Source organism: Pyricularia grisea, assembly GCF_004355905.1.
Source record: "Pyricularia grisea strain NI907 chromosome Unknown Pyricularia_grisea_NI907_Scaffold_1, whole genome shotgun sequence".
Lineage (NCBI taxonomy): Eukaryota > Fungi > Ascomycota > Sordariomycetes > Magnaporthales > Pyriculariaceae > Pyricularia > Pyricularia grisea.
This window is the reverse complement of record NW_022156716.1, coordinates 3,663,293-3,688,479: the sequence shown is the minus strand read 5'-3', so window position 1 is coordinate 3,688,479 and position 25,187 is coordinate 3,663,293. Positions and strand designations below refer to the sequence as shown.

Here is a 25,187-nt window from a genome sequence, read left to right as displayed (position 1 = left end):
TGGTAGAAGGAATAGGGTTTCCAGAGAATCTTTATTCCAGCAAAGTCAATGCACACACTTTACGAACACTTAAGATAAACTGGCAATTATGCGAAACTCCAACAAACTTTCCTGCACTGCATAGCTGGCCTAGTCCCTATGAACATGGGAGATTATAGTAGGTTCACTGTGCGTTCTGGAGCAAAATCTTCACAAAAGTCTCTACCTGCTTCAACTCCACAACTTCTCGCTGTTAACAAATATAGCAAACTAGGGAATTTGGGCCATACTTACGGTCATATCTTGAATTCGCGAGCTCATACTTCTCGCGCCAATACTTATACTCCTTGTTTCTCATGAGGCGGCGGGCCTTGCAAAGGTTGGAAGATACACATTTTGACTTTTTATCGAATTTTCTTCGCTTGATCAATCTCGAGAGCTCCCATCCAGACCTGACTGACGTAACAATGGCAGCAATGGCAAAGATTGGTGAAGCCATGGGTTATGGCGATATTTCACAATGTCTCACCATGTCACCACCCAGATTTATTTAACATAGTTTCAAGCGTCCCAAAACCAGGTTCAAGGGGCCAAGTAGGCTCGCAGTAAATTCCAAGGATCAATTGCTTAGTAATGACCGTGGACAGTGGGGTTTACAACGCTTGTAGGTGCGTACAAGTTTTGCTAAAGTGATGAGTCAGCTACTGGTTTGTTGTTGGCTTGACCCCACTGGGCCGGATTCTGGTAGCTGTCCTGCATCCTGTATCCTGGACACTGGGCTCAGCCGCATAGTTTGAACACTGGGTTCAACCACATGGTTCGAGCACTGGGCTCAGCCGCATAGTTTGAACACTGGGCTAACACCGTATAATTTGAACACTGGGTTCAACCATATGGTTTGAGCACTGGGCTCAGCCGCATAGTTCGAACTCTGGGTTCAACCACATGGTTTGAACACTGGGCTCAGCCGCATAGTTTAAACACTGGGTTCATTCTCATTGTTCGAACACAAAGCAACCTGTGCAGGGCATACAATGCCAGAATCCTGGTCGCTGCCCTGTATCCTGGACACCGGATTCAACCAGGAATATTATGTGAACTCCAATAGGAGAAAATTCGCACAGGAGGTGTCGTTTCCCATAACTTCCATGTATTATCACTATAATAATACCTATAGCAAAAAAATGTATTGTTGACTATTCTCTGGCACATTTTTTGAAAGCTTTCAGTCAAAAATAGCAATCTCTCCAATATGGAGTCCTACGAAACCTACAAAGACAACGCCTTTGACGGTGATGTTGAAGGACAGTATTATCAATGGACTTCTGTAAATTCCCATCGATGCAGTAAGTTAGCGGCTATGTTTTGATTGCAGAAACCTACCCACCCAGGATACTGACGAAAGAGTTACAGTCATTACTGGTGGAGGGGATCTGATTGGCCTACTGCTTCTGGTAGCGTGCATGACTTGGATAATCATGGCACTGCTTTTTGTTCTGGTTTTTCTGGATTTGGAGAAAGCTTGGCTGCCGTGACTGCGATTTACGGTAGTTGGGTACAGCAGTAGAGCATCAGCCAAAACAGATTTTCTATGTTCTGATGTGTGGATCTTCAATTGCCTTTGGCAGCTTCGAGTACCTACTACGCAGCGAATTTTTTTCTGCCAAAAACTAGTACTAAATTCGGGAACTATCGTACTGTATAAATTGATAAATACCCTCTGAACATGGCATGTTAGTCAGCCGAAACGTTTGCTTCTGTGGGCCGTACTATGGATGCCCGTGAGAAAGCAAGAGAACATGTGATCGATCACATAACCCTGAAACCTTTATTTAGATCGCGTGCGACTCAACTCGCCCTTATAAAAGCTAGATAGTAGAACATGGAACTCTTTAACACCCATACCATTCAAAATTTCCAAATCTAATCAGACTTTAGGAGCCAGAATTCAGGCTATGGGCTGTGAAGCTTTCTTCGAAAGCCTGGTTTCAGGGTGCTTCTATTATAAAATCAGCTCTCTTGCCGGACGGAGATCAACACGACAACGGTAAGCACATCAGCAGCTGCTGCGAATCATACTTGTGTAAATTCATCAACGCATTGTTCCCCAGCCATGTCTTCAAATATTTGCAAACAGCACTCAATCAGCTGTAAGTTTGGAAAGAAGCGAGCCGAATGTAACATGCGTATTAAGGGTATATATGAATTTTGTGCTCGCCTTGTCCATCAGAATTCAATGGCCCTCTTCATGCAGAAGCTCGAGTCTGTAATCGAACCCTGGTCTATCCTCCTCGGTCAGACAAGACTATCGTGTGAGACCCCCAGCTTAGATCCAAGGGTTTTCGGCATTTTAAAAGGTTTGGATGCTGTGATTGAAAATGGGGGTGATAAATTATTGTCCAAATTTGCGCAAGCGCATCTGGCTCGAGTGTTGGATATATTGGAGGCCCGTGTTGCTATGGAAAGACAAAACGGCCATTTTCACCGTCGAAATGGCTACCGGAACGCAAATATTGTGCTCGATATATACATAAGTGCCCAGGACGTGACATTACCCCGGCGAACCCTAATCGAACGTAAACGAGTGGTAAAGCGATAGAGCGAGCTGGTTGGAGCCTGGCCGCTTTTTCTTTTGGTATACTCCGAGGAAACAGAGGAAATTATGTTCGTTTATTGCAACGTTAATTTATAAATATAAAAACTGCTAATTACCAGTACAGGCAACACCGTAATTTACCTGACAACGCCATAATTCGCCTCATCGCCTCACGGGTTTTTGCGGAATCGCCATCGCAATTGTTTGAAACTTGTGAATATTGGACAGAAGCTGTGGAGGCTGCAATCGTTTCAAACCGACCGATCGACAGCCAAATTATGGGTGATTTCCGTAGATGTCAGATTGACGTTGAAAACGATATGGACACTGTTATAATAAAGTAGTTTTAGAGTAATGTTGAAGCAATACTAGTTTTCCACGCATAAATCCTGGATTGAGGCTCATTACGTACAGAGACGCCGTGCTGAGAGCGTATCGCGCAGTAGTACCGCGTGAACAATTCAATGCAAAGATGTTTAGCGCCCCGGTACAACCTGTTTGATCCACCTTGCGTATTCTCGTCCATTTGCCTTCCTTTTCTGACCTACAGCCAACAAAGCCTAGTAAAGTCGGCTGGTCGGGAGTTGGCTGTCACCAGAAACGCGGGCGCTCAGATATTGCCGCAAGCTCTTGGCCCACCTTTTTTTTAGCGTGAAGGTGTCGCCTGGAACGTGGCACCGCAGTGGCAGCCTGGAGATTGGATAGAGACCAGGTTCCTGGCAACACTGCTTGTTTCTGAAAATCGCAATCGGCACCAAATAGCAGAGAATTAAAATATTAGCATGCGCACATTACTTTTTGTAGGCTGTAAGTTAAGTTTTCAAATAGCTACACATTTCTATGATGGAGCACGGCTTCTCTTGTCCCCAAGGCGGTCACTTTTACGTCTGCGAAAATAATGCTACTGAATTTATAGGCTGTTGTACCATTAATCCCTGTGACGGAAGCGGAATATGCCCGAAAGCAAACCTCACCCAAGCAAGCTTCGCTGCGGATTCATTCGAGAACATACCGTCTCAAAACTGTTCGGATCAGAAAGGCGTCGATGTGTGGTGGACATGTAAAGAGACCAGTCTCCCCTTTCTTGGGTGCTGTTCTAGCAATCCATGCTCATCTGGAGCCTGTGCCGCCAGCGACCTTATCCCTGCACGCCTCAGCGACAATAGGACCAGGGCTTCCGTATTCCTCAGCGCCACTACAAATGTTACACCTTCAGCTATAGCCTTACCCAGCAATCTACCAGCAGTCTCTGCCGAATCCATTCCTGCTCACAGCATCCAGCCCGCTGTAATTGCCGCTATAGTCGTCAGTGCAGTCGCCCTGATCGTTAGCATCCTGGCAATAATCTGGATCCAATGCATCAAGAAAGCCAAACATGGCGATTCATCGTCATTGCAAAACTATCAAACTCCTTCAGGTACGTTGTTTCGGCGAACAAGATTGTCCCGCAAATGGTTCTGATACTATAGGTCGTAGGAGTTGTCGAACTTCCCCCTAACAACCACCATACCGGAAACCAGTGGGCACATCCGAACCAACGAAGCCAATTTGATCAGCAACAGCGCCCAGCTAGTTGGAAGCCATACCGACCAGGTGTAAGAATTCCTTGAGGATGAGGGCCTGTAAGACTTTTCGTATGCTCAGGATCACTAGTATTGTTCCCAGACTCATCTTGGCTGGGCGGACTCCCGATAGGGGCAGAATAATTGTATCGCGGGTAGGCGCAGGAACCATTTTGGGGTTTTCCAAGGCAGAAAGCCAATTTTGAAATCCACATATGTTACGAGAGGCGCCAAAGCAGCTGTTTTAAAATAGATTTTTAAATCAAACTAGATTAGTTCCAGCGACAAACGCTATTGCGACCAACTGTCACGCTGTGCCTTCAAGCTTTTAATTCATGGTGAATAAATGTGGGACGGATTCTTTTTGTAGTAAAATTGTGACGAGCCCGATCCTTTATACCTCTCTCATAAGAAGCTTCGGCTTTCAAAATGTGCACCCTTAGTGATCTGCTCTCGCTAAAATTGTTTGGAGATTTGATTTTATATTTCTACGCTAAGAAAGCCCCAAAACTGTGAAAGGAGTTAGTTTATTTGCTGTTGCAAAAAAAAAAAAAAAAAAAAAAAAAGATAAAGGAAGTGTTTATGTCGGAAGACACTTTTGAAGAAGGATAGTCCTTGCTGATGCAAGGGGCATGCCATACACCAATGCCACCATCGAAGGGTGAATGTCAATTTCTTTCTCTGGCTATAGCTTGATCACATACAGTAAATTCCCAAAATGACATCAATGAGATTAAGGACTCCTATGGCTTGTCAAGTGGGGGTGCGGAGGGGCTTCCTAAAGTTGCGTTGCTGGGTTTTTTTGGTACGTAACCTTACCTTGTGACGTTTCCGTGGAGCAACATCCTGTGCTGGTTCTCGGACGGAATCCGCTGGCCGTGCCTGGTTCCGACGTCGGCTGGAAGTGTTATCGCTCGCTTCCTCCTGAAAAACAGTGCACGGCGCATTTTTTTGTCTCAAGCGCTTGCGAGGAATAGAACCGGTTTGTTGTCTCTCTGGGACAGTTGGCAGGTTGACCATGGCAGCCTTTTGAAGCTTGGCAGCAATCCGTGGGCTCCGGCGGAGTGAATCTGAGGTTTTCTGCGCTTCTGCCATGCTCCTAGTATTCTTCTGTACGGAGCCGTATTTCATCGCGTGCTTTATATCCAACTCCTTTTGGCGCTGGCGTTCCTCGGCCTGCACGAGGGGCAACTGTCCCAAAACCCAGGAGAGCTCCGCAGAGTGTCTCTTCTGAGCATCTTCGGCCCAGCGAAGCTTCCTGCTTGAATCGGTGTAGCAACGAATTCTATCAAGCCGCATCTTGGCCGGCTCCGGAGTGTCGCCAACGTCGTCCCAAGACGACGAATTTAAACGGACAATGCCCTCCTTAAGCTCAGATGGTGTTAAGAGTTTCAGGCTAACAAGCTCCTCCCAGTTCTTCCGTAAACGTTGTTTGTGGTGCGCAGCACTTTCTGGTCAACTCGTATGTGGCCATATGGGGGCACGACATGGGTGGGTTAATACCGCCTGAGTATGATCAACTCCTGAGCGGGCATGGGTGTAGCCGATGTGAAGAAGCTGGAATATGGCTCTTGTTAGTTCCCAGGAGGTACTGTGACCCTCTAGGGACGAGTCGGTTGATAAGACGTACCGCGTGAAGATTTCCCTCTGGCACGATTAGTATCGCTTCTACAAAGAGTGACTACATCCACACCCAAACTCAGAATCTGTATACGATTTTCACCCCATGCATTCAGCACCCATGGTCACATTATGCAACTCAAAGGCAGCTGCGAAAAACAACATTCCCTGTTCACTGAATCGATAAACAACCAAAACAACGTGCCACCCGCAGGCAAACGCAGATTATGCCAATCAACTTGGAAGAAATTAATTGTAAACAAAGAGGCCTCCACAAAAGGAGATGAATGCATACTGGCATCCACAGAGAACGCCCAGAAATGAGGATGCCTCCAAATCATAGGCCAGCATTGGGCGATACACAACCAGAGCATACTTATCGCATGCAGCCAAGGTAGCAATAAACGACGTATTGCCAGGATATGGGCAGTATGTTCCCGCGACAACCATCCAGTCCCAGCCTATGTATCCCAAAACATACAAACAAACCCGCCGATCAGTCACGTCTTATGGTTGGTCATTCTCATACTTGTCTTTAGACAATGGGAAGGGTGGCGGGAGCGTCGTTGTGAACGCCGGTCTTTGTCTGATTTCTGATTGGAGATTCCAAAGTCTTGACGGCTGCCAGGTTCCAACTCAGGGATGTGATGCAAGGCAGCAGCGGTAATCAGCTCCATTTGGGCGCGAACGCGGACGTGGTATATCATGACGCGCCAAAAACCTCGCTGAACCGTGTCCATCTCGCGTCAGAAGTCACTTAGCAAATCGTCTGCACGAGCTTTAGGAGGGGGATGCCTTTACCAATCAAGTCTGGGAACGGAAGTCAGCTGTGTTCGGAGGGTTAGTTTTCGGATGGGTAGCTCAGTATTTAGGCACTTAGCTCTCACAAACCATACTCCCTAACTAACCTCCCACCAACCCCCCTCTCTAACATCCCTCTCTAAATCGCCTAACTTATCTTCCTTCTATGGATGAAGTGGCCGAAGGTCCTAAGAGCCCTCGTGGAATTTCTGAAAGTCTAGGCGATGTCAGCTGGTTGCTTTCGCGCATTGAACAGCAGAGTTGTTGTCCACGCAACGCTGCAAATTGGTTGAATGAAGTTAAGAGCACAACCGCCAAAATCTTCTTCGAAATCAGCTTTCCTACATGGTTCGCCTATCGTCTTACGCGGCATGCGGCTTTTTCAAATTCTCATTTTGAAGGCAAATCTGAATTGAAGGCAAAGCTACACTGGTTTGAGGCGCAGGGTGAAGAGACGAAACTGGAACTCGCACGTCAAGTTTCAGATCTTTTGTCACCGAGTGCCATAAAGAAAATTAACACTTGGAACGATATGACACAAAACAAACGAAAACGTAAGTCCGTTATTATTCATGAAGATGACTCGCAAGCTAACAAAAGGTAGGGAGTGTTGACGAAATTGAGGATGACTGCACCTCGGCGGCGACGACAACTATAGCCCCGGAGACCGCTATCGCCCCTCAGTGCATAACTACGACGACAGAAAGTCTTTCTGTGTTCCAAGATGCGTCTCTCAACCAAGCTCGCAAGCTGTTTCCGCGTCGTATATATAATGCCATAGTCAGGTCCGCTCCATGCCCTGGTACTGTAGCGGCGTCGATTACAACAATTAGCCCAACTAATTCAATACAACAACCAAACCAAGTCGCGTTTGAGATGCGAATTAACCTTGCATCTGCCTACATCCCAACTATTGCGAAGGATCTTTTTGACGCCAATGTTGTTGAAAACAATGGTGTCATCTGCTTGCAAACCCCGACGTATACCGTCGTGCCTTCGCCATCTTTAACATTGAAGGGATGCCGTTTGTTGGTTATTGCGGAAATTTTTGGTGTAGAAGTTGCTGAAGCTATAAATACTAGCTTCATTTACCAAGGCGATATTTCCTACGGATACGACACCACATCGAGTGTATCGATGGAGATATGGGGGGATATTAAAAAGAATGCTGTTCTTTCCCTGTTCATGGGTCTTTGTGAGGGGTATCAAATTACTAAGAAGTTGTATCAAACGATTCAGTAACTTCTTCCTCCCACCAATTGCCAAGTTTGTCGCCTCCAATAAAGATCGCCGTCCCTTGTGGCAATTTCCCTTGCTTGCTACAGCTTTCGCACTTTTCGATAGGTGTGATGTGGTTGTTGCCTTCATAAACGTAGTACCAGCAGTCCTTAAAGTAAACCATTTGCCCTCTGCCTTCGACCCATGAAGGAGGGTTACTGGCGTGTGCGGGAACCTTTTCCGTAAGGGTTTGGCAGTCGAACGGCTACATAAGGTTAGAGATGTTGCAAAATTTAATCGATTTGAGGCACGAACCATTTTGAATGCTGCTTGTCTTCGAGACGAATACTAAACAGTGGGCGTGTACAGAATCGAGGCTCGTAGGGAATAGATAGCTGATTTTAATTATGAGCGTAGTGTGTAATGGGTTTGTAGACGACACGTCATAAATATGACAGGTGTCCTTGGTTGTTAGCCGAAATGCTAGTTAACGTCACTTGATCTGACTTCTCAAAACTTAGTCAGCTGAGACATGTCAAAACGACTGACTGCGGACTCGAACCTTCGTCCGGTTTGCAGTGAGTTATTTTGGACAAACCTGGCTGTCGGTTGGGATGAACTGTACAAAGGGCATTTTGTCGTTCCTCCTTCTGACCTTGTCAACGGATAAGGGGTTAGGTGGTTATACTGCCACTGAGCCAATCAGCCATCTGTTTTCAGACGGATGAAGGTGAAAAAAAGAAATCGGTTGGAAATAAGGGAGGTGTGCCAGTCGTGGTGCAATGGTGCAACTCCCAAGACCCCATCTACATCCTTGGCTTCTCCACCCTGGAAGGGGTTGTTCCTTAAGACCAAACCCACAGCCGCCTATAACCCTGAGATAAACAAGAATGATGCTTGAGCAGGTAGTTTTAGTCTCGTCAGCGAAATGGGTTAGTTTCAATCAATCAGAAACGCTCGAAAAGAGTTGGCTCTCTTCATTCATCGTTCAGATTATTTCGGCAGGCTTAGTTGTGGCCGCTTCGGCTGACAGACCGTCTAAATCTAGCGCCATCAAGGGAGGCATCCAAAGCCAGGTATAGACAAATGTGCTTCCTTTCTCTTGTTTCTAAAATGTAGTCTACAACGTGTCTTCACGACCACCTGTCATCGTTATCATCTTTGGCGGCAACGAAATTGACAACACAGATGCTTTAGCCTCCTACTAATTCCAAACACTTAAACGTAATTGGCAATCAATATTTACCAACAAAACCAAAAGAAGTGTGCAGGCCTATCAATTTCATTGCAAATCCTTAGCAACGAAGACCCATTTCGCCCGATAACACGCTGACGACGCGTACTGTTTTGCGCCTCGGGTCGCGGCGTGGTTTGTTGGTAATGTGCAGAGGGGATTCGGTCTTGCCCGCGGATGCCATTGGACACGGAAGGACTGTAACAGCACCTGGATAGAACTACGAGCGATCGTCGGTGCATTACTCCGCCCACCATCAATCAATCAATGCATTCTTATTTATCGCCCTAACGCGTGCTAATTCGTCAGAAAATGAAGGAGTCAAACTCGTGTTACAGTTGTACCTATTCGTCTTCAACGTACTTACAGTGGCACGCACGGACTAAAAGTAGTTTCCCCCAGGTGATGCTGCGAGTGTGGGGAGGCCTAAGCCTGCTGCTGTATCACAGGGTCCCGGAAAGCCAAAAAAAAAGTCTTCAAAGCATCTTCGGGCTGAGCAGCGAGCACAACAGCGAGCTGATCGTGAGGTGGTTGCACAAAATAATCCAGTTAACACTACCCGAGAGACCGACGCGACAGTTGAAGGTCGGAGACGTCCTACGAGCAGGACCAGGACTCATCAAGACGGCACCATGAAAAATAGCCAGCATCCTGATCCCTTCACTCACCAAGAATAGCCGGGGTGGTTTCTTAAGCAAGAGGAAAAGGCAGCGGTTGACTGTGGACAGTGACAGTGCATCGGGATCAAAGGCAGTACGTAATGTATCGGATATGCCACTATCCAAGTATTTCCAGCAAGAACTTTACGACGGAAGCACGTTCAGGAAAGAAGAATCACCGGAGGATCTGAGCAAACTGATTTTCTTTGTCTTGTTGGGACAGCCAATTCCGAATCGAGAAAGTCTGAAGCCGCATTTTTGTTCAGTGCGCAACCATAATTCTAATCTAACCATTTATTCACAATAAATCAACTGGGCTGAGACGAGGTCAGGGGAGGAAACAAACTTGGTTAGGGAGCCATCCAGCGATCCCCCTCCCTCTCTTGTGGTTGACGGTTTGAGCAAAAAAGCCACGATGTGCTTGACGTATATTTTTGGGAACCTGTCAGCTCATGACGTCGATTCAGGAGAACCCGATAATGCTATTCTTGTTTGTGCGAAGGACTCGCCTGTCTCTGTGTCGGCCGCTCGATGGTCTGATTTGACTGCCTGCGGCTTTTGGTTTTGATGCATGATCTTGTGAAATGGTTGGTTGGACGAAGTTGGACTAGGTGGAGTCATAACTGGCGGTTTTGGGGTGAGCCAACGGCCGACTGCTTTCGATCTCGCTTCTTGGTTTGGCGGGCCTGAAGAGACAAATTGGGGGTTTTGGTGGGGAACTCCCGCTTGCGCCGCCGAATTGGTTGCATCCGTACGCTGACGCCTGTCTGCTGTTGACTGACGTGGTCGGTCGGTCGTATTTGGACTAGGTGCAGCAAGTGGGGATGTTTGGGGGTTGTTACGGGGTTTCTGCTCTTCCCTCGCTCTGGGCAGGTTTGGATTAGGAGGTGCCAGGAATGGGGGCGATCTTCGCCGGTCGCGGGGGTTCTCGTCTTCCGTCGTCATTATAGGCAGGCTTGGATTAGGAGGTGCCAGGAATGGGGGCGATCTTCGCCGGTCACGGGGGTTCTCGTCTTCCATCGCTATGTTAGAAGGTACCATTCTCGTTGCTATCCTGGGGCGTTTGAGTGGAGGGTCGGTTCTAGCGGGCTGCCGAATCTCCACAGTGTTCACCCCAGTTTTAACAATTCTTTTTTTACCGGGGTTCCGGTCAATGTGCGGCTCAGGCAATCCTTGAGCAGCTGAAGCAACGGTTTTTGAAGACTGACCAATATCTACTTCTGCAGCCGTAATCGTTCTGTAGGGGCTAGGAGGTGCAACGAGTGGCGGCGATCTTGGCCGGTCGCGGGGATTCTCCTCTTCCGTCGCTATACTGGGCAGGCCTAGATCAGGAGGTGCGATGAATGGGGATTCTGGCGGGCTGCCACGTGGATTCTCCGCTAACGCTGTACTGGGGCCTCCAGGCCGTTTGTGTGTAGGCTGAATTCTCGCGGTCGGCTGAACAATCACAGACTGGCTCGGAGTTTTTCTTGAACCAGGCGATTGTGAAAGCAGCTGATTTAAAACCTCAGCTTTGGCCTTCCCCTTGCCCTTGTCTGGCTTCTTTTTTGCTACTTTAGACGGTTTTGGTGCCATAGCGAGCCGAGTGTCTTCTGGATCCAGCGTGGATTTCCGACGGTCCATTGCGGAGCGTTGCATTCGGTCTCTGTCAGCTATAGCTGCCTCTGCCTCAGACATTGATACGTCTTGATTAAGGATTACTTCGTTTGAACTCCTGCTGCGTCGTTGGCGGGTCTGCGATCCCGAAGCTCCTTGTTTAGCGGCCCGGTTGTAAGGGTGATGTCGCTTTTGTCTGACACGCGAATGCTTCGGCCGTGTTCTGTCGGTAGGTGAAGGCAAGGTGTTGCCATCACTCTGTTCCGGGGTTCGATCAACATCCATCGCGCCGGTGTCAGCGATGTCACGACGCACATTTGGGCGGGTTCCGCCCGGGAAACTCGAGGCGCTCGCACCAGTATGACCCTGTTCCGGAGGCTCAATTTCTACCATAAATGCGTCGTTCCCAAAGAAGGCTTCCATAAAGTCCCGAAACACAAACAACGGCACAAGACCGTCTTTCCCATGTACCGATGCCAAGTCTGGGAGGAATGCATGCTTTTGAAGGTTAATAAAGGCACGTAGATTTGGTTTGCCGCATTTCCAGTCACAGTAAATCTCCTGATCACGAGTTTTTATACTCCGAGGGATTGGTTGGTGTCCAGCCAATGCCTTTTCGATTTTGGATGACGAGAGGCCTAAATTTTTGGCCTCAGCTTGAAGCAGATATACAAATCCAGGGTCGACGTTTGCTACAGTTGCTTCCCTTCGCACGTCCTGTTTCGGTTTATTAGAAGAAAGATATGGAAATGAACGGATTGCAGTGAGAAATAATGCCTTTAATGCTATTTTTTGGTCCATGTTAGAGATTGTTACATGTCCATCGGCTGCTTTTATTGTGGGATTGGTGGGCAGAGTCCACGACAGTTTTTCGGGCAGGTTCTATGCACTTCGCAGGTCATTATCGAGGAGGTGTTCCTTAATGATCCTGGCCCCGATCGCAAAATATTTCATGTTTTTATGGAAAGTTTTTAAGCTTGGGATTATTACTTTTATCGAGAGAATGTTCTCCAGGATTTTGAGACGGCTCTGTGGATCTGTCAGTCCAGGAAACAGTGTACCATTTTCGAGTTTCTTTTGAATAAAAGCTGCATCGTTTCTATTTGCTGGACATCGAAGTGCGAGACAACGGACTGTCGTTATATCGCAATACTTCCTCGCCTCCGCGACTCCTTCAACAATGAGCTCGTATGTCGAATACAGATGATCGCTTAAAAAGTGAACGATCGGTTCGTCCCAATGCAGGGCTAGGTACCTATGCCAATTAGCAAGCTCCAGCCCCTCCAATAGTCCGGGGTACGGCAAAAGAAGGTCCAATGCTTCTATGAAGGATCTTGCAGCTACATATCCTTCAGTTATGCCTGTCAAGTGGTGCTGGATAAGCTGGTTCAGAATCTTCTCTTTACATTGTGTGAGCTCCACTCTGTAACTCTGTGCTAGTTTCCAGGACTTTGTCTCTTGCGCTTTGCGGATGTGGTAATAAATGTTCCCGTCGGAAAACTTTGTTTGGCGGGAAAATGCCGGCATTTGGTGGCAAGCTATTTGCCGCAATCCTGTCGAGTACTCATCAGCACGGTAACTCAATGACAATGCAGGGTTACGATTGTGTGGGCTACCTCTCGTTGCAGAATACAACCGCACGGTCCATGTGTATTCCAACCCAAACATTTTCTCGGCAGCTGCAATCCTTTGCTGGCCATCCATGCAAAGTATACATCGTTTTAGCTTGATGGTAGGATGACTTCCGCCTGTGTTGATCGTCGGCAGTAAATTCTCCCCTGAAATTTGCAACCTGTTATTAATACGCGAGAGGGTTCTTGCGTCGACTAGACCTTGAACATGATTTTCCCTTAGGTGCGGACGACATCCGGTTCTCCTAAAAACACGCATAAGCTTTTTCACAAGAGTCGGGTGCCGCCCCCTTCCCACGAAGGGGTCATAGATGAATGCGGAAAGCGGCACCTGGATGATGCCAACAAGTTCCATTTTGGGTTGGCTAACAAACTAGTTTGGATGTTACATGGCTTTCCATGGGCTTTATCGCAATTCGAATGCCACAATCCTGGATTAGACCAGAAACCTGTTTATTGGTAAGACCTGTCGCGGGCTTTTCTCAATTTTACGCCTTTCGGGCGCGGCCCAGCTAAGTTTTACGTACATATTGGCAGCGCGAAATATACGCTCTCATATTTGCATCTGTTCCAAAATAACCCTATTATTGGGGTCCTGGTTGCTTATAAACGCAATGTTACCTTTATTTGAAATTTTTTCGGTCCGAAGTTTAATATTTAGGTATAAAGTATATAATTGCGGCGATGCAATTTTGCATTTATCCGTAATCGTAGGCCAGTTCCAAACCCAGTAGAGTGTGTAAATTCTTGAGGTGGGCAGGTCACGCGGAAGCCGCATATCGGCTTGACACCAAAGATTTGCGCCTTGTGGGGCTTTGGCAACCTTCCTTATATTGTTTTGTCGTTTCACCGAAATGGCGCCGTTATTGATTTAATAATATTGGCCATCGTTAAAAGGACGCGTCGCGATGAGTCTTCCCTTTTCCCGGCCCGTTGCCCATTTTTGATGAATGTTTAGAACCTTGTGGTTGTCATCGGGTTCGCTTGTGTTATAGATATAGATTGTTCCACGGTTTTCTGGCTTGGGAGGACCACTCCCTGGGAGTGATACATGCCCATTCTCTTGGTAGCGCAAAGCAATAAAGTCCCTAGGAGCAGCAGACAATATTGGGTATTTGGGGCTGTAGTTTCCTATTTTTTGAGACGGATTATATATTCCATTACTGTTGAGCACCATACCCTTTGATCGCCCGTTAGGAGGGAGGAGGTATGTATTGGCATGGTCCACAAAGTTTGGGTCGCTTTTACCAATATAGCCGCGCATATATCCTACGGGGCCGATAAGGGTGCCATTAAGCGTTATACGCATTATTTGTTTAATCCAAGAGTGACAGATTACGAGGCTTGTTAGTATATAGAGCATGAATGTAGGCTGCATTTTGACGATTGCTACAGCTTTTTATTGTTGCGTAAAAAGTGAAGTATTTATATTTTATAAGCTTTGAGAGCCAGAGTCCGGGAACATGGTACTGTTTTCCACATTCCCGGCTCCCAGGTCAGTCCGAGTTTTGCAACCATGTCAACACTGAGAGAAACAATTGTGCAGCAAGGCAAACCGATATTGTACAAGATGAAATCTTCTTTTACCGACTCATACCGTAAAGTCCAAGCCCCAATCTATCACATCAGAATCCAAATTTTGGGTCTTTGGCGATTTGCCTGCAACCGAACTGTGATCCTCGTTTGAGAACATGGCGAAAAAGTTGAATTGGGCGTCTTTTAAAGTAGGCTGTTCAGGGTTTTCTGGCTTTGCTGGCTCTAACTTGGCTGGCTTTTCAAGAAAGCCGATATCGGCCAGTGACTCTAGGGATGGGCTGTCGGAAGTTGCAGAATGCTCCGGTTGATTTGTCGCATCAAAGTCTTGGGAAACGGGGGTGTCTGAAATCGAACAAGACTCGCTTGTTATTTCGGCTGAAGGTGATTCGACCTTCTCTCCTCGGATCTTATCTATGATCCCTAGGTCGGATAGGACGCTGGTGCTATCGTAGTAAAAGAATTTGCCGTTATAAGTGCCTAGGATTGCAGTTCTGGCACCAGTCTTCTGGTTGAGTTGTCTTGCTTTGTTAACGAGTCCTGCCCGGCGTGTAGCGAAACTTCTTTCTTTTATCTGCGCTATGGTTCGAGGACGAGGCCGCATCGTTGTATGCATGTTTATGTATACGGGTTTAGTTGTGGGTAGCTCTGAGTGTCAGATGCCAATCGAAATTTCGGCAAGCACATACGACTAAATATCTAAAACGCGGCTACCAGAAGCCCACATCCAGGCTTTTGGGATGGGCGAGCGCGTCAAACTAACGCGCGGCTACTGGATGCATGAGAATCCTTGTCTGGTCACCTGCAACCACTTTAGCACTTGTCCACTTTTATGCTCTCCCTTACAGAAAACCACTTTAGCGCCATATCCATTTTTAAATCATCCTTGCAGAAAACTAGCGCCTTTTACATTCTTATCCCTGCAGTGCGGGATCGCCAAGCGCCCTGGCAGGCGTGCCCTTAACTTAAGCGGGGTACAAGTGTGGGTGAATATCAAAAAAGGTACAATTGTCCATTAATTCTGTGATATTACTGACAGGATCTCGAACTATACAGTAAAACTTTCGCGAACTATGTGATATGAACAGCAAGAGAGCACTCAGGCAGACCGTTTTTTCATTTCACCAGTCTTTTTGATCGTTTTCTGCCTGGCGTCGCCCTGCTCTTGCAATCTCAGTTCAGAATCTGTAGCTTTTCTATGTCCTGGCCGATAATCTAACTCTACGAAGCGGATTGGATTATCTAGTCTGCTTAGTTCGATTACAACCTTCCTTGTAATGCCGGTAAAGATAGAGTCTCCACATGCTGGATCGTACGTCAGCTTTGGCAAAATAGAATTTAGCACACTGGCACTTACTCATAACGACGTGTTTGCCCGGTGATCGGGTAGCTTGGGAGATGATGCCCCTGAAGAATCTCTCGTCTTGACCTTTTTTGGAATAGTGACATTGCCAGTCCTTGTCGATATGAAAAGGAGCCTCGTTCGTTTCCTCGGATGGGTAGATGCACCAAAAGTGAAGTATCTTTGACAGTTAGCTTTGAAGGATGGGTTTTCGAGTTGTGACATACCGCTTGTGTGTCAATCTTCTGTAGATCACGAATTTGCGCAGCTGCCCAGTCTTCCTGGCAGTTATCCTCGAGTATCCAAATGAGGACTATTTTACGGGTTTGGTCACGAAAAATTCGATTCGTGTACCGAATCGCACCGTCCTCATCAAAACTCATCTGCTCTTTTTTCGCTAGTGTATCCAAATTATGACGGTCGAGCAGGAACAGGGCAGATGAAAGAATACCCGCGATACCCATACCTTTTGCCGCCAGAATTACTGATTCGTAGTTCCCAAGATCGATGTTCCGTCCATACGGGCCGTCCAGACGTAAACCTTTCCCTATTTTGAAGCTGGAATGATTGAAAACTCTTTCACTCTCTGATAAAAGGAAGCCAATCTCGTTGCCTCCGTCCAACGACCTTGTCGAGTGCCACATGGCAAACATCGGGAAGCTGCCTGCAAAGCCCCTCGAAGGATATATATAGAAATAGCAGCCAGGAAATGTTCTGATTGATCGAGAACATGAAACTTGTACATAGGCTGCCCCTTTCTCTTGGCGCCGAGTGTGAACGGCTGCAGAGGCCGAAAAAAATATCCGGAAAAGCCAAAACAGAAGCCTTGAGATCCAAAGCGCGCCTCCCACGACAACCGGTGTTCTACTCACAACCTCATTCTGGAGAAAAACATGCCAAAAGATACTTGCAAGGAAGGTCAAGACTAGAACGAAGTGCAGCTTCACAAACAACCAGTATCGGTATCGACGGACAATCCAAAGAGAAGTCAAGAATATCGCGGCGGAGGAGGTTGCGGCCTGTTTGGTCAGCTGGATAACAAACAATGGAGGCGGCAACTTACCAGGATTCCTGATATCTTCAGCTGGTTACCTCCAGATTGAATGGATATCCCCGCATGGATTAGACCCTCCAGGATCGCAACTCCGCCAATCCAGTAATGGATGAGGTGATAGCTACTAGTGGAAACGCTAATCAGGTCAAAAAGCGGGTTAGGGTTACCTCCCACAAACAGCGGTACAACGTTGATAGCCGAAACAACTGCCGACCGCCTTTCGAAGTCAGCGGGGCTTGAAAGACGAAACGCCATGACGAAAATGTTACAGCTGATGAATGCAAAAATTAACAATAGCTCGAGGCGCGTGGCTCTATATGCCCCTTTTATTGCAAGAGGGTATTGTATCCATCGCTCGAAGCTTGTCATTAAAATTTGGGAAAGTCGTAAGGTTCTGAAAAGAAGAATTATGCACGGCCAGAAACCCAGCAATCCCATGACAAGCACGGCATATAGTTCAATGATGTTCATTTTTGAATTTTGCTTCCATTGAGAAGGGTAAAGGTTGCGTTTACTGCTCATGTTTGGTCTTAAGTATAGCACATGGTTGCCCAGTATTCGGCAGGTTCCGCCCTGAGTCCAGGTTTTGGGAAACTAACTCCCTGTTCCCGCTTCCTGGTTTACACGCGGTTCTGTTGTTATTTATTTGCTGCTGAGACCTCGCTAGTTCCATACGAACTTGCAAGCGACAGACTTGAACAAATTCCTGAACTATACACCTGTTAGACATAAACATGGCGAAGACAAGAGAGAGAGATAAAAAGCTTGCCAACAGGAAAGACGACGATAAGAAAGAGGAAGGGACCGCTGCACAACGGCAGTTGAAGCGTACTGCTCGGGACATCCGTCGTTTTTTCGAGCAAGCAGACGCATCCCTTGAGCAGAACTTGATTCCATTCCTTGATGAGTTAGCACCCGATGTGAACTTTGCAGCAGACCAAGCCGAGCAAATGAGTCCCTATCCAATTGAATGGTCTGGAAGCGCAAAGAAATTCGCCGCAGCCGAGAAAAAATTTCGCAAATCAGCCGAGAAAGCAGGATACAAAGTCCCTGAAGACAGTGGCGTTAGGATAAAATTTTCCGACCAGGAGGCGAAAAAAGCACCAGAGGTAAAGGGGGCACAGAGAAAGAAACCGCCGACTCGTGATAACGAAGATGACGAGGAAGAAGAGGAACCTGCACCTGCGAAAAAACAGCCAAAAGCGACAAAGAAGCCAAAGGTTGTAGAGATATCCGATAGCGAAGATGATGAAGAGGAAGAGCCCGCGCCTACGCAAAAGAAGACAAAGGGGAAAAGTAAATTGCCAACTCCTGATAGCGAAGATGANCCTTGAGCAGAACTTGATTCCATTCCTTGATGAGTTAGCACCCGATGTGAACTTTGCAGCAGACCAAGCCGAGCAAATGAGTCCCTATCCAATTGAATGGTCTGGAAGCGCAAAGAAATTCGCCGCAGCCGAGAAAAAATTTCGCAAATCAGCCGAGAAAGCAGGATACAAAGTCCCTGAAGACAGTGGCGTTAGGATAAAATTTTCCGACCAGGAGGCGAAAAAAGCACCAGAGGTAAAGGGGGCACAGAGAAAGAAACCGCCGACTCGTGATAACGAAGATGACGAGGAAGAAGAGGAACCTGCACCTGCGAAAAAACAGCCAAAAGCGACAAAGAAGCCAAAGGTTGTAGAGATATCCGATAGCGAAGATGATGAAGAGGAAGAGCCCGCGCCTACGCAAAAGAAGACAAAGGGGAAAAGTAAATTGCCAACTCCTGATAGCGAAGATGATGAGGAAGAAGAGGAACCTGCACCTGCGAAAAAACAGCCAAAAGCGACAAAGAAGATTGCAACCATAGAAGAGGATTTAGAAATGAGAGACGCTACGAACGAGGAGGAGGGTTCACCCGAGGATTCCTCCGCGGATGATTCCTCTGAGGAGCAAGACAATATTTGGCCACTTCTCTTTAAAAGAGTTAGTACTCAAAATATGCATACGCCCGCTTGGCGAGCACTTCAACAGGATTGCAAGTTGCGTGGCTGCGACTTCGTTGATGTGAAATTCCGATTGGAGTTCCTACTCGCCCACGAAAACCCAGATGAAACCCCGAACGGACTCCTCCGTTCTGCGCGCAAGTGGATTGAAACCTGTCCTGGCGCCCTGGAGCTTCTAGAAGACGGCTTTTATGGCGACCAAAAGATGTCAAAGCGATTTTCGGCTTATCGTCGGAAGTACCCCCGCACAAATACCAAAAGTATGGTTGGTTCGAGAACGTCAAGATTGACTAGCGAAGATCCAGAGGCCGATCTAAGAGAAAGAACGTTCATTGACAGAACAAAGCCCCACGGAAACGTACAAATTACTCTAGCGTATGACCCTGACAGGTGTGACAAACGCAGTGTCAAAGGCACAATTGTACTGGATATTAGCTTTTATTTAGCAGTCCAACTCAAGAGCCTTAACACTGAGCATCCGCAGGCAAAAAGGTATGTTCTAGTGAAAAAGTCAGACTACAGGGAGCAGGCATACCAATGCCCGGTGTCAATAATTGGCAAAAGTCGTGACGCGTCCTCACTCAGCGGCAAAAAGCTATCGGAAGTTGTAGTCGCGTTCTTTGCTTCCGCGCCGGATGAAAACGCCCAAAGATGGCCGCGGACATACGTCGTAGGCTACTTCAAAAATGACTCACCGGATGTACCATTCTATGTGTGGAGCAGGTCAGTTTTTCGGACTAAGTTTGGCGCTGGAGTTGATGAGGAGATAAACGCCGCCCGAAAAAAATGCGGGCAGCTGGAGATTCGCAAGCGTTAAGTTTTGTTGCTGCAAAACTCACAGCAGTGGATAATGCAATTGGCAGTTTTGCTTCTACGGAGAATCTTAATGCCGATCAGGCTTCTGTCCGTTCTGTTTGTTTTTGTTCTGTTTGTTCTGTTTGTTCTGTTTGTTCTGTTTGTTCTGTTTGTTCTGTTTGTTCTGTTTGTTCTGTTTGTTCTGTTTGTTCTGTTTGTTCTGTTTGTTCTGTTTGTTCTGTTTGTTCTGTTTGTTCTGTTTGTTCTGTTTGTTCTGTTTGTTCTGTTTGTTCTGTTTGTTCTGTTTGTTCTGTTTGTTCTGTTTGTTCTGTTTGTTCTGTTTGTTCTGTTTGTTCTGTTTGTTCTGTTTGTTCTGTTTGTTCTGTTTGTTCTGTTTGTTCTTGCACCCCTGGAGGGACGTAGGAGCAGACCCTTTTCCTGATTTCCTTCGAATTGCAGATAGGAACAATAAAGACGCCTTCATCGTATCTCCAACTAAGTTCATCACGCTCAGGTTATTTCCGTAGGCTTTTGTTTTCCCCATATTGCGGTATTTGTGATGGCTTCCCCAAAATAATCGGGGGATTTTTTGTGGCCGGATCACCGTGTTGCTTCAGGAGCTGGAAATTACTACCGGTGTGCTGAAGAAGCGGAGATAAACCCGACAGTTTGGTATCACAATAAAAGCGTTTGCACATATTTTGATAGGTTGGAACCAGCCCACCTATAATTTGTTTTGCAATACGATTGGCCAATATTCATTCATGCCCCACACACCGTGAAAAAGCTTAGGATTACATTGGCGCTAAAAACTGCGAGTCCAGCAAGTATGAAGAGGCATGTATCCACAGCAAAGTTATTTCGGACTACACACCTAAATAATATGAAAATCCCCCACGACAAATGTCGCATAAATCTTTGAGGTGAAGAATCAACCGAAACACATGCTACATATAATCGAAGACTCCTCAACGCGACTCGGATAGTACAATAGTTGTAAATAGAGTTGTAACGGTTCGAGTTACTGTAACCAACCCTCGAGCGATGTCAGGGGCTGCAAGACGAGAAGCGGTGCTAACCTGAACAAAACCATTGCCGTCAGCGCTGGGGCTCACGGTATTGGATAAATTGGAGCGTGGGATGGATTGATCCTCGCTGATAACCACAGAACTCGCGGGGCTTGCGGCTGTGGTTACGGTTATGCTTGTGCTTGACGTTGTGCTTGACGTTGTGCTTGTACTCGAAGTTGTGCCTCTGCCTGTATTTGTGGTCGAATCACCTTCCACAGAGTGAAAGGACGCCGACAGTGTCGTGTTACCATTCTGGGACCACGTTTGACAAGAAATAGTCCCGTCTTGTGACTGGGGAGCTCGAAGGGTACCGCGTCCCTCCGAAACATTAGCGCGCATACACATATGTGCTGCCGCCCCGCACGTCCTACACAGCTTTTTATTAGTGTAACGTAAGGTAGAAAAGAGGCAAGGGATGAACGGGTCTGACCAGGTCACATATGCATCACCATTTGGCACACTGATGGGCACCTGGAAGCTGGCGTTTTCCGATCCAAAATGACAGGATCCTGAGCCATAAAAGTACGTGATTGGTGGAAAGGCAGGATTTGCAAAGTAAATGGCTGCGCGGCAGTCTTTCCTGGCCGGGGTATGGTTGCTGCAAAATCTGGTTAGCATTGCTGCATTAGTGACGGAGGGAGGGGGTTTAGTGCATGTACATTGTTTGTATTACGGATTTGCCAGCAACGAGCTGCAAAGGAGGGTCTGAAATACAAAGGCTAAAAGGCCCTCCGAACGCGCTGCTCAAAGGAATAAAAACAGTGAGAATAATCGAAAGCAGCATCTTGAGCTGGTGCTTACAAAAAATCCGGAAGTTCGTTTTCTTGCATTTTCTTCAGGTGAAAAGGCGGTAATTGGCCGTTTTGTATCTTTGAACGACGCTGGACCCCGGATCCCGGCTTACGGTATCTTAGGTTCATCCAAGCCCGCAACCAGGCGCCATGTACCTAGTTTAGAGGGAAGTCTTGGCCTCACTGGCGGCTGTTACAGCAGAAGTTGCAATTGAACTTGTGTATCACCCTCAGTCCTGATTTATAATGCTGGCTGGTTGCACGGGTGCCAAAATGCTTTTTGGCCTAGACAGTTGATGTGTAACGCCATGATAACCATTATCCAGCGGTGCAGTAGCTATCATAGGGCGCAAGTAGACCTTGCTTAGCATCCTCACTTGATTCTCTCGCATCTTAAATGCATGGTATTACCGATTCAAAATCAATGTCGTCTCTGTGCAATCACGCCCTTCAGCACGTTATACGACCGCGATACCGCACCCGCCTCTTGACAGGTCTATCCATGGTAGTGTTAACAACATGCTTGCTACTGTACAGTACTTCCATCTTGCAACGGCCCGGTTCACCAGACCATGGCTTCACCCGGCAAAAACACCGCAGCTGGGACGATGCTTCCGCAAAATATGACTGGGTCAAGCCACACCAGGATCCCCTTATTCCTCAGAGTATTTGGCAGATTATACTCCCGAGAGTCTGGGGTAAGAAGAATCAGGTAAAGCCAGACACTTTGAAGGAGACGGCTACCTGGCTGGCCATGAACCCAGATTACACATAGTAAGTGCAGTCAGCTGGGGTATCTGTGCTACAAATTCATCAATTCCTAGGGCTTCAACTGACTATTTGCAGTACTCTAGTTGGTCCTGATGGCGGGAAAGACTTTGTCAACCGCTACTTTGGCCATGACGAGGCCATCGTCTCAACCTTCAACTCCTTGCCTAATGTTGGCATGAGATCCGATCTACTTCGATACTTACTTCTCTATATTGAAGGTGGGGTCTATACAGACACAGACACTGTCGCGTTAAAGCCTATTGACGACTGGGTACCGAGACCGTTCCGCAACCATACCCGGCTGGTCGTCGGTATTGAGTTCGACCAACGTGATGGAGGCAGATGGGCCGACATCGCTCATACACTCCAGTTCTGCCAATGGACCATAGCCGCCGCCCCTGGTCACCCTGTCTTCCCAATGATGATATCCCGGGTTGTTCAGTCTTGGGATGATCTGAAGCAAAAGCACAACATCTCCAGCGAAAGCCCGTCTTGGAGACCGACGAGTTTTGAGGTTATGAATTCCACCGGCCCAGCAGCATGGACGGATGTGGTTTGGGAATATTTGCAAGAGACGGACAAGGGTTTAACAGACATGAGGGACCTTTCATCTCTAGGTACTCCGACGTTATTCCGCGACACACTCATTCTGCCGATCGATGGGTTCGGGATGGGGCAGCCACACTCAGGCAGTACCAATGACGGAAGCATTCCTGATGAGGCATTTACAAGACACCTGTTCCGGGGTTCATGGAGGGAAAACCAGCGTTAGAGACTGTGGTCTTGGTTTAGTGCTGTGCCGATTTGCACTGGAAGCACACATTTGTGGCTTCCTCCAAAGATAACTCACGATTGATGAAGAAATTAAAGAAGTTCTATGTACTAAGATATGTTCGTGCTTCGTACGAAGACGTGACATAAACAGCAAAAAGACTATTAGATATATTGTCTGCTGCACAGAGCCCATCGAAACAGTCCAGAGCTTAGTGACAGGTCTGAGGCAAAAGTGGCGATCTAATCCTTGATCGTTTTGCTGTGGCCAAGGCCAGTGAATGCTCCAAGTCCCCGGGTAAGCGTGCATGTGCCACCTGCCTGGCCAACAAGACAGGCCTTGATGACGTTTCTGATGTCACTCATGGTCTCAGCTTGCGGGGTGATCATTCGAAAGCGTCAACTTTGCCCCAGCAACATTAGCAGTATAAGGAATCAGTTTCCTTTTTCCGGCCCTCCTAGGCCATTCGAACCTTCAAAAAAGGCAAAAACGTGCGAGGGAGACTGCTGGAGGACTCACATCTTTCTGGTGTGACACCCACGCTGTAATCTTTCTACTCGATAAATTCGGCAGACCAATGAGAGCCAATTTGTTGCGTGTCTCGGTCAGCGGCGCGCTTTTGCAGGTTCTTGGCGTGCATCTGCAGTGATCAGGACGAAAAGAACAGTGATAGGATTGATTGGAAGCCCCCACTCTGTGTTCTTTCCATGGAATGTACGGTACCTCTGAACTCCACCCTAGGCCAACCCCCAGGCTCTGTCTTCTACTCGTAGAGCAAGTGTCTGTGCTGCCATAAAGCGAATCCTCTCCCAACGCCTGACCACGACGAAACTTAGCCTTAGACATATATTTGTTATTTCCTCCACTATGGCGCCCTGCCCTTACCGAATTGTCTATCCCGGTCCTAATGATGGGAAAGTGGCGTTCAAACGAGATGAAATGCTGCCTGGCCACTTCATTCGATATGGTGTCCAAAATGGAACAAAACTGCGATTGCCAGATTGGCGGCACCTGAGTGAAAGCACGAGTTTTACCGGTAAGCCTTTCTCTCCCACGAGTCCAGAAAAAATGCACAATCTAACCGATAACAGCAGAGGATGGCATTATTTATAACCGTGGCGACTTTATAGAAGTAGACACTGGTTCCGCGAGTTACTCGATCGCCATCCTTCTCGAAGTTCGCCTTCTCGAAGTGCACCGAAAACTTGATGGCCGCAAGATAGTGCCAGAGTCATGCCAAAAGTATCTGCGGGTTTTTTGGATGTATCGGCCGAGCGACATGCTCGCAAAACCAAGAACGGAGTGTTCTGGACTTTACAAGTCAAATCATAGTACGCCACATAATGCTCCCGTAAGCCAGTGCAGTTAATAATGTAAAGAATAGTGGATATCATCAACGCGTCGTGGGTTGAATCAAAAGTGGCAGTCGAACCGAAACCGGCATCATACTACTGCTACAAGAGAGAAAGGTTGTTCTACCTTGCGAAGCGTACGGGCTTCTTCCCACCAAAAATCCAAAATGGTACGAATTATGCTATAGACTCGATCAAGTCGAGAGGACGGCCAAGAGGACGGCGAAGGATGATCGCAAACTCGAAAGGGAGCACACGATCTTGAGGAAAGTGATGGCAGACGTTTACTACTCTTAGTTTTATGTGAAATGTTATCTCAGCCATATTATTGCGAGAAAGCTTCGCAACATAGAAATGGGTAAAGTCATTACCAGTAGCTTCGGCTGTGGCAATAGGCTCTAGATCAATGAGTTCTGCGCAACTAATTTCAGCCTGCGCGGTTGCGAAGAAGCCGGAGCGAGATAATAAACGCGGATCCACCACGGAAATTTTGCAATCCGGTCGGGCAAAGCTTGCACTTGTGTCCCACTACCTGTGCTGTGGCTCGTTTGGTATTGTGGCTGGGATTGGAAGTATCTTTGGATGCGCCACCAGTGGATTGTGCCTTAGCTCGCGTTGGCGTGGTTGCCAGGGTACCATGCGACTTTGTACCTCCCGGTGTCCACGCACACCCCTGCCTGCACGAGAGCAAACAAAAAATATATCGCGTACTTGATGGCCTACAAATGGGTATCCAGTCGATTTTTAGAAGTAGATTGATAAGTGTATGGAGATAATGGTCGAGTTTGATTGCAAACCTTTAACCCAGAAAGCTTGAGAGTAAGAG

General features: G+C 47.3%; 10 protein-coding genes across 10 annotated transcripts; 2 read left to right on the top strand and 8 right to left on the bottom strand.

Annotated features, from left to right (window-relative positions):
• Positions 1-86: 86 nt before the first annotated feature.
• On the bottom strand, positions 87-478 carry PgNI_01104 (uncharacterized protein; the record flags this gene model as incomplete). Its single annotated transcript, XM_031121180.1, has 2 exons — positions 87-136; positions 274-478. 2 exons carry the CDS (start codon positions 476-478, stop codon positions 87-89), a joined length of 255 nt encoding a protein of 84 aa, XP_030988285.1.
• A 2,657-nt stretch (positions 479-3,135) lies between these two features.
• On the bottom strand, positions 3,136-4,309 carry PgNI_01103 (uncharacterized protein; the record flags this gene model as incomplete). The annotated part of the gene is made up of 2 exons (XM_031121179.1): positions 3,136-3,300; positions 4,166-4,309. 2 exons carry the CDS (start codon positions 4,307-4,309, stop codon positions 3,136-3,138), a joined length of 309 nt encoding a protein of 102 aa, XP_030987457.1.
• Positions 4,310-4,617: 308 nt separating this feature from the next.
• Positions 4,618-5,436, bottom strand: PgNI_01102 (uncharacterized protein; the record flags this gene model as incomplete). The annotated part of the gene is made up of 2 exons (XM_031121178.1): positions 4,618-4,647; positions 4,957-5,436. The coding sequence occupies 2 exons, from the start codon at positions 5,434-5,436 to the stop codon at positions 4,618-4,620; spliced, it is 510 nt and encodes a 169-aa protein (XP_030988283.1).
• Positions 5,437-7,771: 2,335 nt separating this feature from the next.
• PgNI_01101 (uncharacterized protein) lies at positions 7,772-7,960 on the bottom strand (the record flags this gene model as incomplete). The annotated part of the gene is made up of 1 exon (XM_031121177.1): positions 7,772-7,960. The coding sequence occupies one exon, from the start codon at positions 7,958-7,960 to the stop codon at positions 7,772-7,774; it is 189 nt and encodes a 62-aa protein (XP_030988281.1).
• A 2,159-nt stretch (positions 7,961-10,119) lies between these two features.
• On the bottom strand, positions 10,120-13,674 carry PgNI_01100 (uncharacterized protein; the record flags this gene model as incomplete). The annotated part of the gene is made up of 3 exons (XM_031121176.1): positions 10,120-12,147; positions 12,400-13,227; positions 13,477-13,674. The coding sequence occupies 3 exons, from the start codon at positions 13,672-13,674 to the stop codon at positions 10,120-10,122; spliced, it is 3,054 nt and encodes a 1,017-aa protein (XP_030988282.1).
• Positions 13,675-13,767: 93 nt separating this feature from the next.
• PgNI_01099 (uncharacterized protein) lies at positions 13,768-15,045 on the bottom strand (the record flags this gene model as incomplete). The annotated part of the gene is made up of 2 exons (XM_031121175.1): positions 13,768-14,268; positions 14,494-15,045. The coding sequence occupies 2 exons, from the start codon at positions 15,043-15,045 to the stop codon at positions 13,768-13,770; spliced, it is 1,053 nt and encodes a 350-aa protein (XP_030987491.1).
• Positions 15,046-15,467: 422 nt separating this feature from the next.
• PgNI_01098 (uncharacterized protein) lies at positions 15,468-17,296 on the bottom strand (the record flags this gene model as incomplete). The annotated part of the gene is made up of 4 exons (XM_031121174.1): positions 15,468-15,734; positions 15,787-15,952; positions 15,999-16,435; positions 16,864-17,296. The coding sequence occupies 4 exons, from the start codon at positions 17,294-17,296 to the stop codon at positions 15,529-15,531; spliced, it is 1,242 nt and encodes a 413-aa protein (XP_030987492.1). The 3' UTR covers positions 15,468-15,528.
• A 263-nt stretch (positions 17,297-17,559) lies between these two features.
• PgNI_01096 (uncharacterized protein) lies at positions 17,560-23,009 on the top strand (the record flags this gene model as incomplete). Its single annotated transcript, XM_031121172.1, has 4 exons — positions 17,560-18,121; positions 18,192-19,047; positions 22,004-22,240; positions 22,313-23,009. 4 exons carry the CDS (start codon positions 17,560-17,562, stop codon positions 23,007-23,009), a joined length of 2,352 nt encoding a protein of 783 aa, XP_030987494.1.
• On the bottom strand, positions 20,574-21,505 carry PgNI_01097 (uncharacterized protein; the record flags this gene model as incomplete). Its single annotated transcript, XM_031121173.1, has 3 exons — positions 20,574-21,042; positions 21,106-21,273; positions 21,477-21,505. The coding sequence occupies 3 exons, from the start codon at positions 21,503-21,505 to the stop codon at positions 20,574-20,576; spliced, it is 666 nt and encodes a 221-aa protein (XP_030987493.1).
• Positions 23,010-23,796: 787 nt separating the features above from the next.
• PgNI_01095 (uncharacterized protein) lies at positions 23,797-24,658 on the top strand (the record flags this gene model as incomplete). The annotated part of the gene is made up of 4 exons (XM_031121171.1): positions 23,797-24,045; positions 24,101-24,340; positions 24,394-24,531; positions 24,561-24,658. Exons 1-4 carry the CDS (start codon positions 23,877-23,879, stop codon positions 24,656-24,658), a joined length of 645 nt encoding a protein of 214 aa, XP_030987495.1. The 5' UTR covers positions 23,797-23,876.
• Between the last annotated feature and the right edge of the window lie 529 nt (positions 24,659-25,187).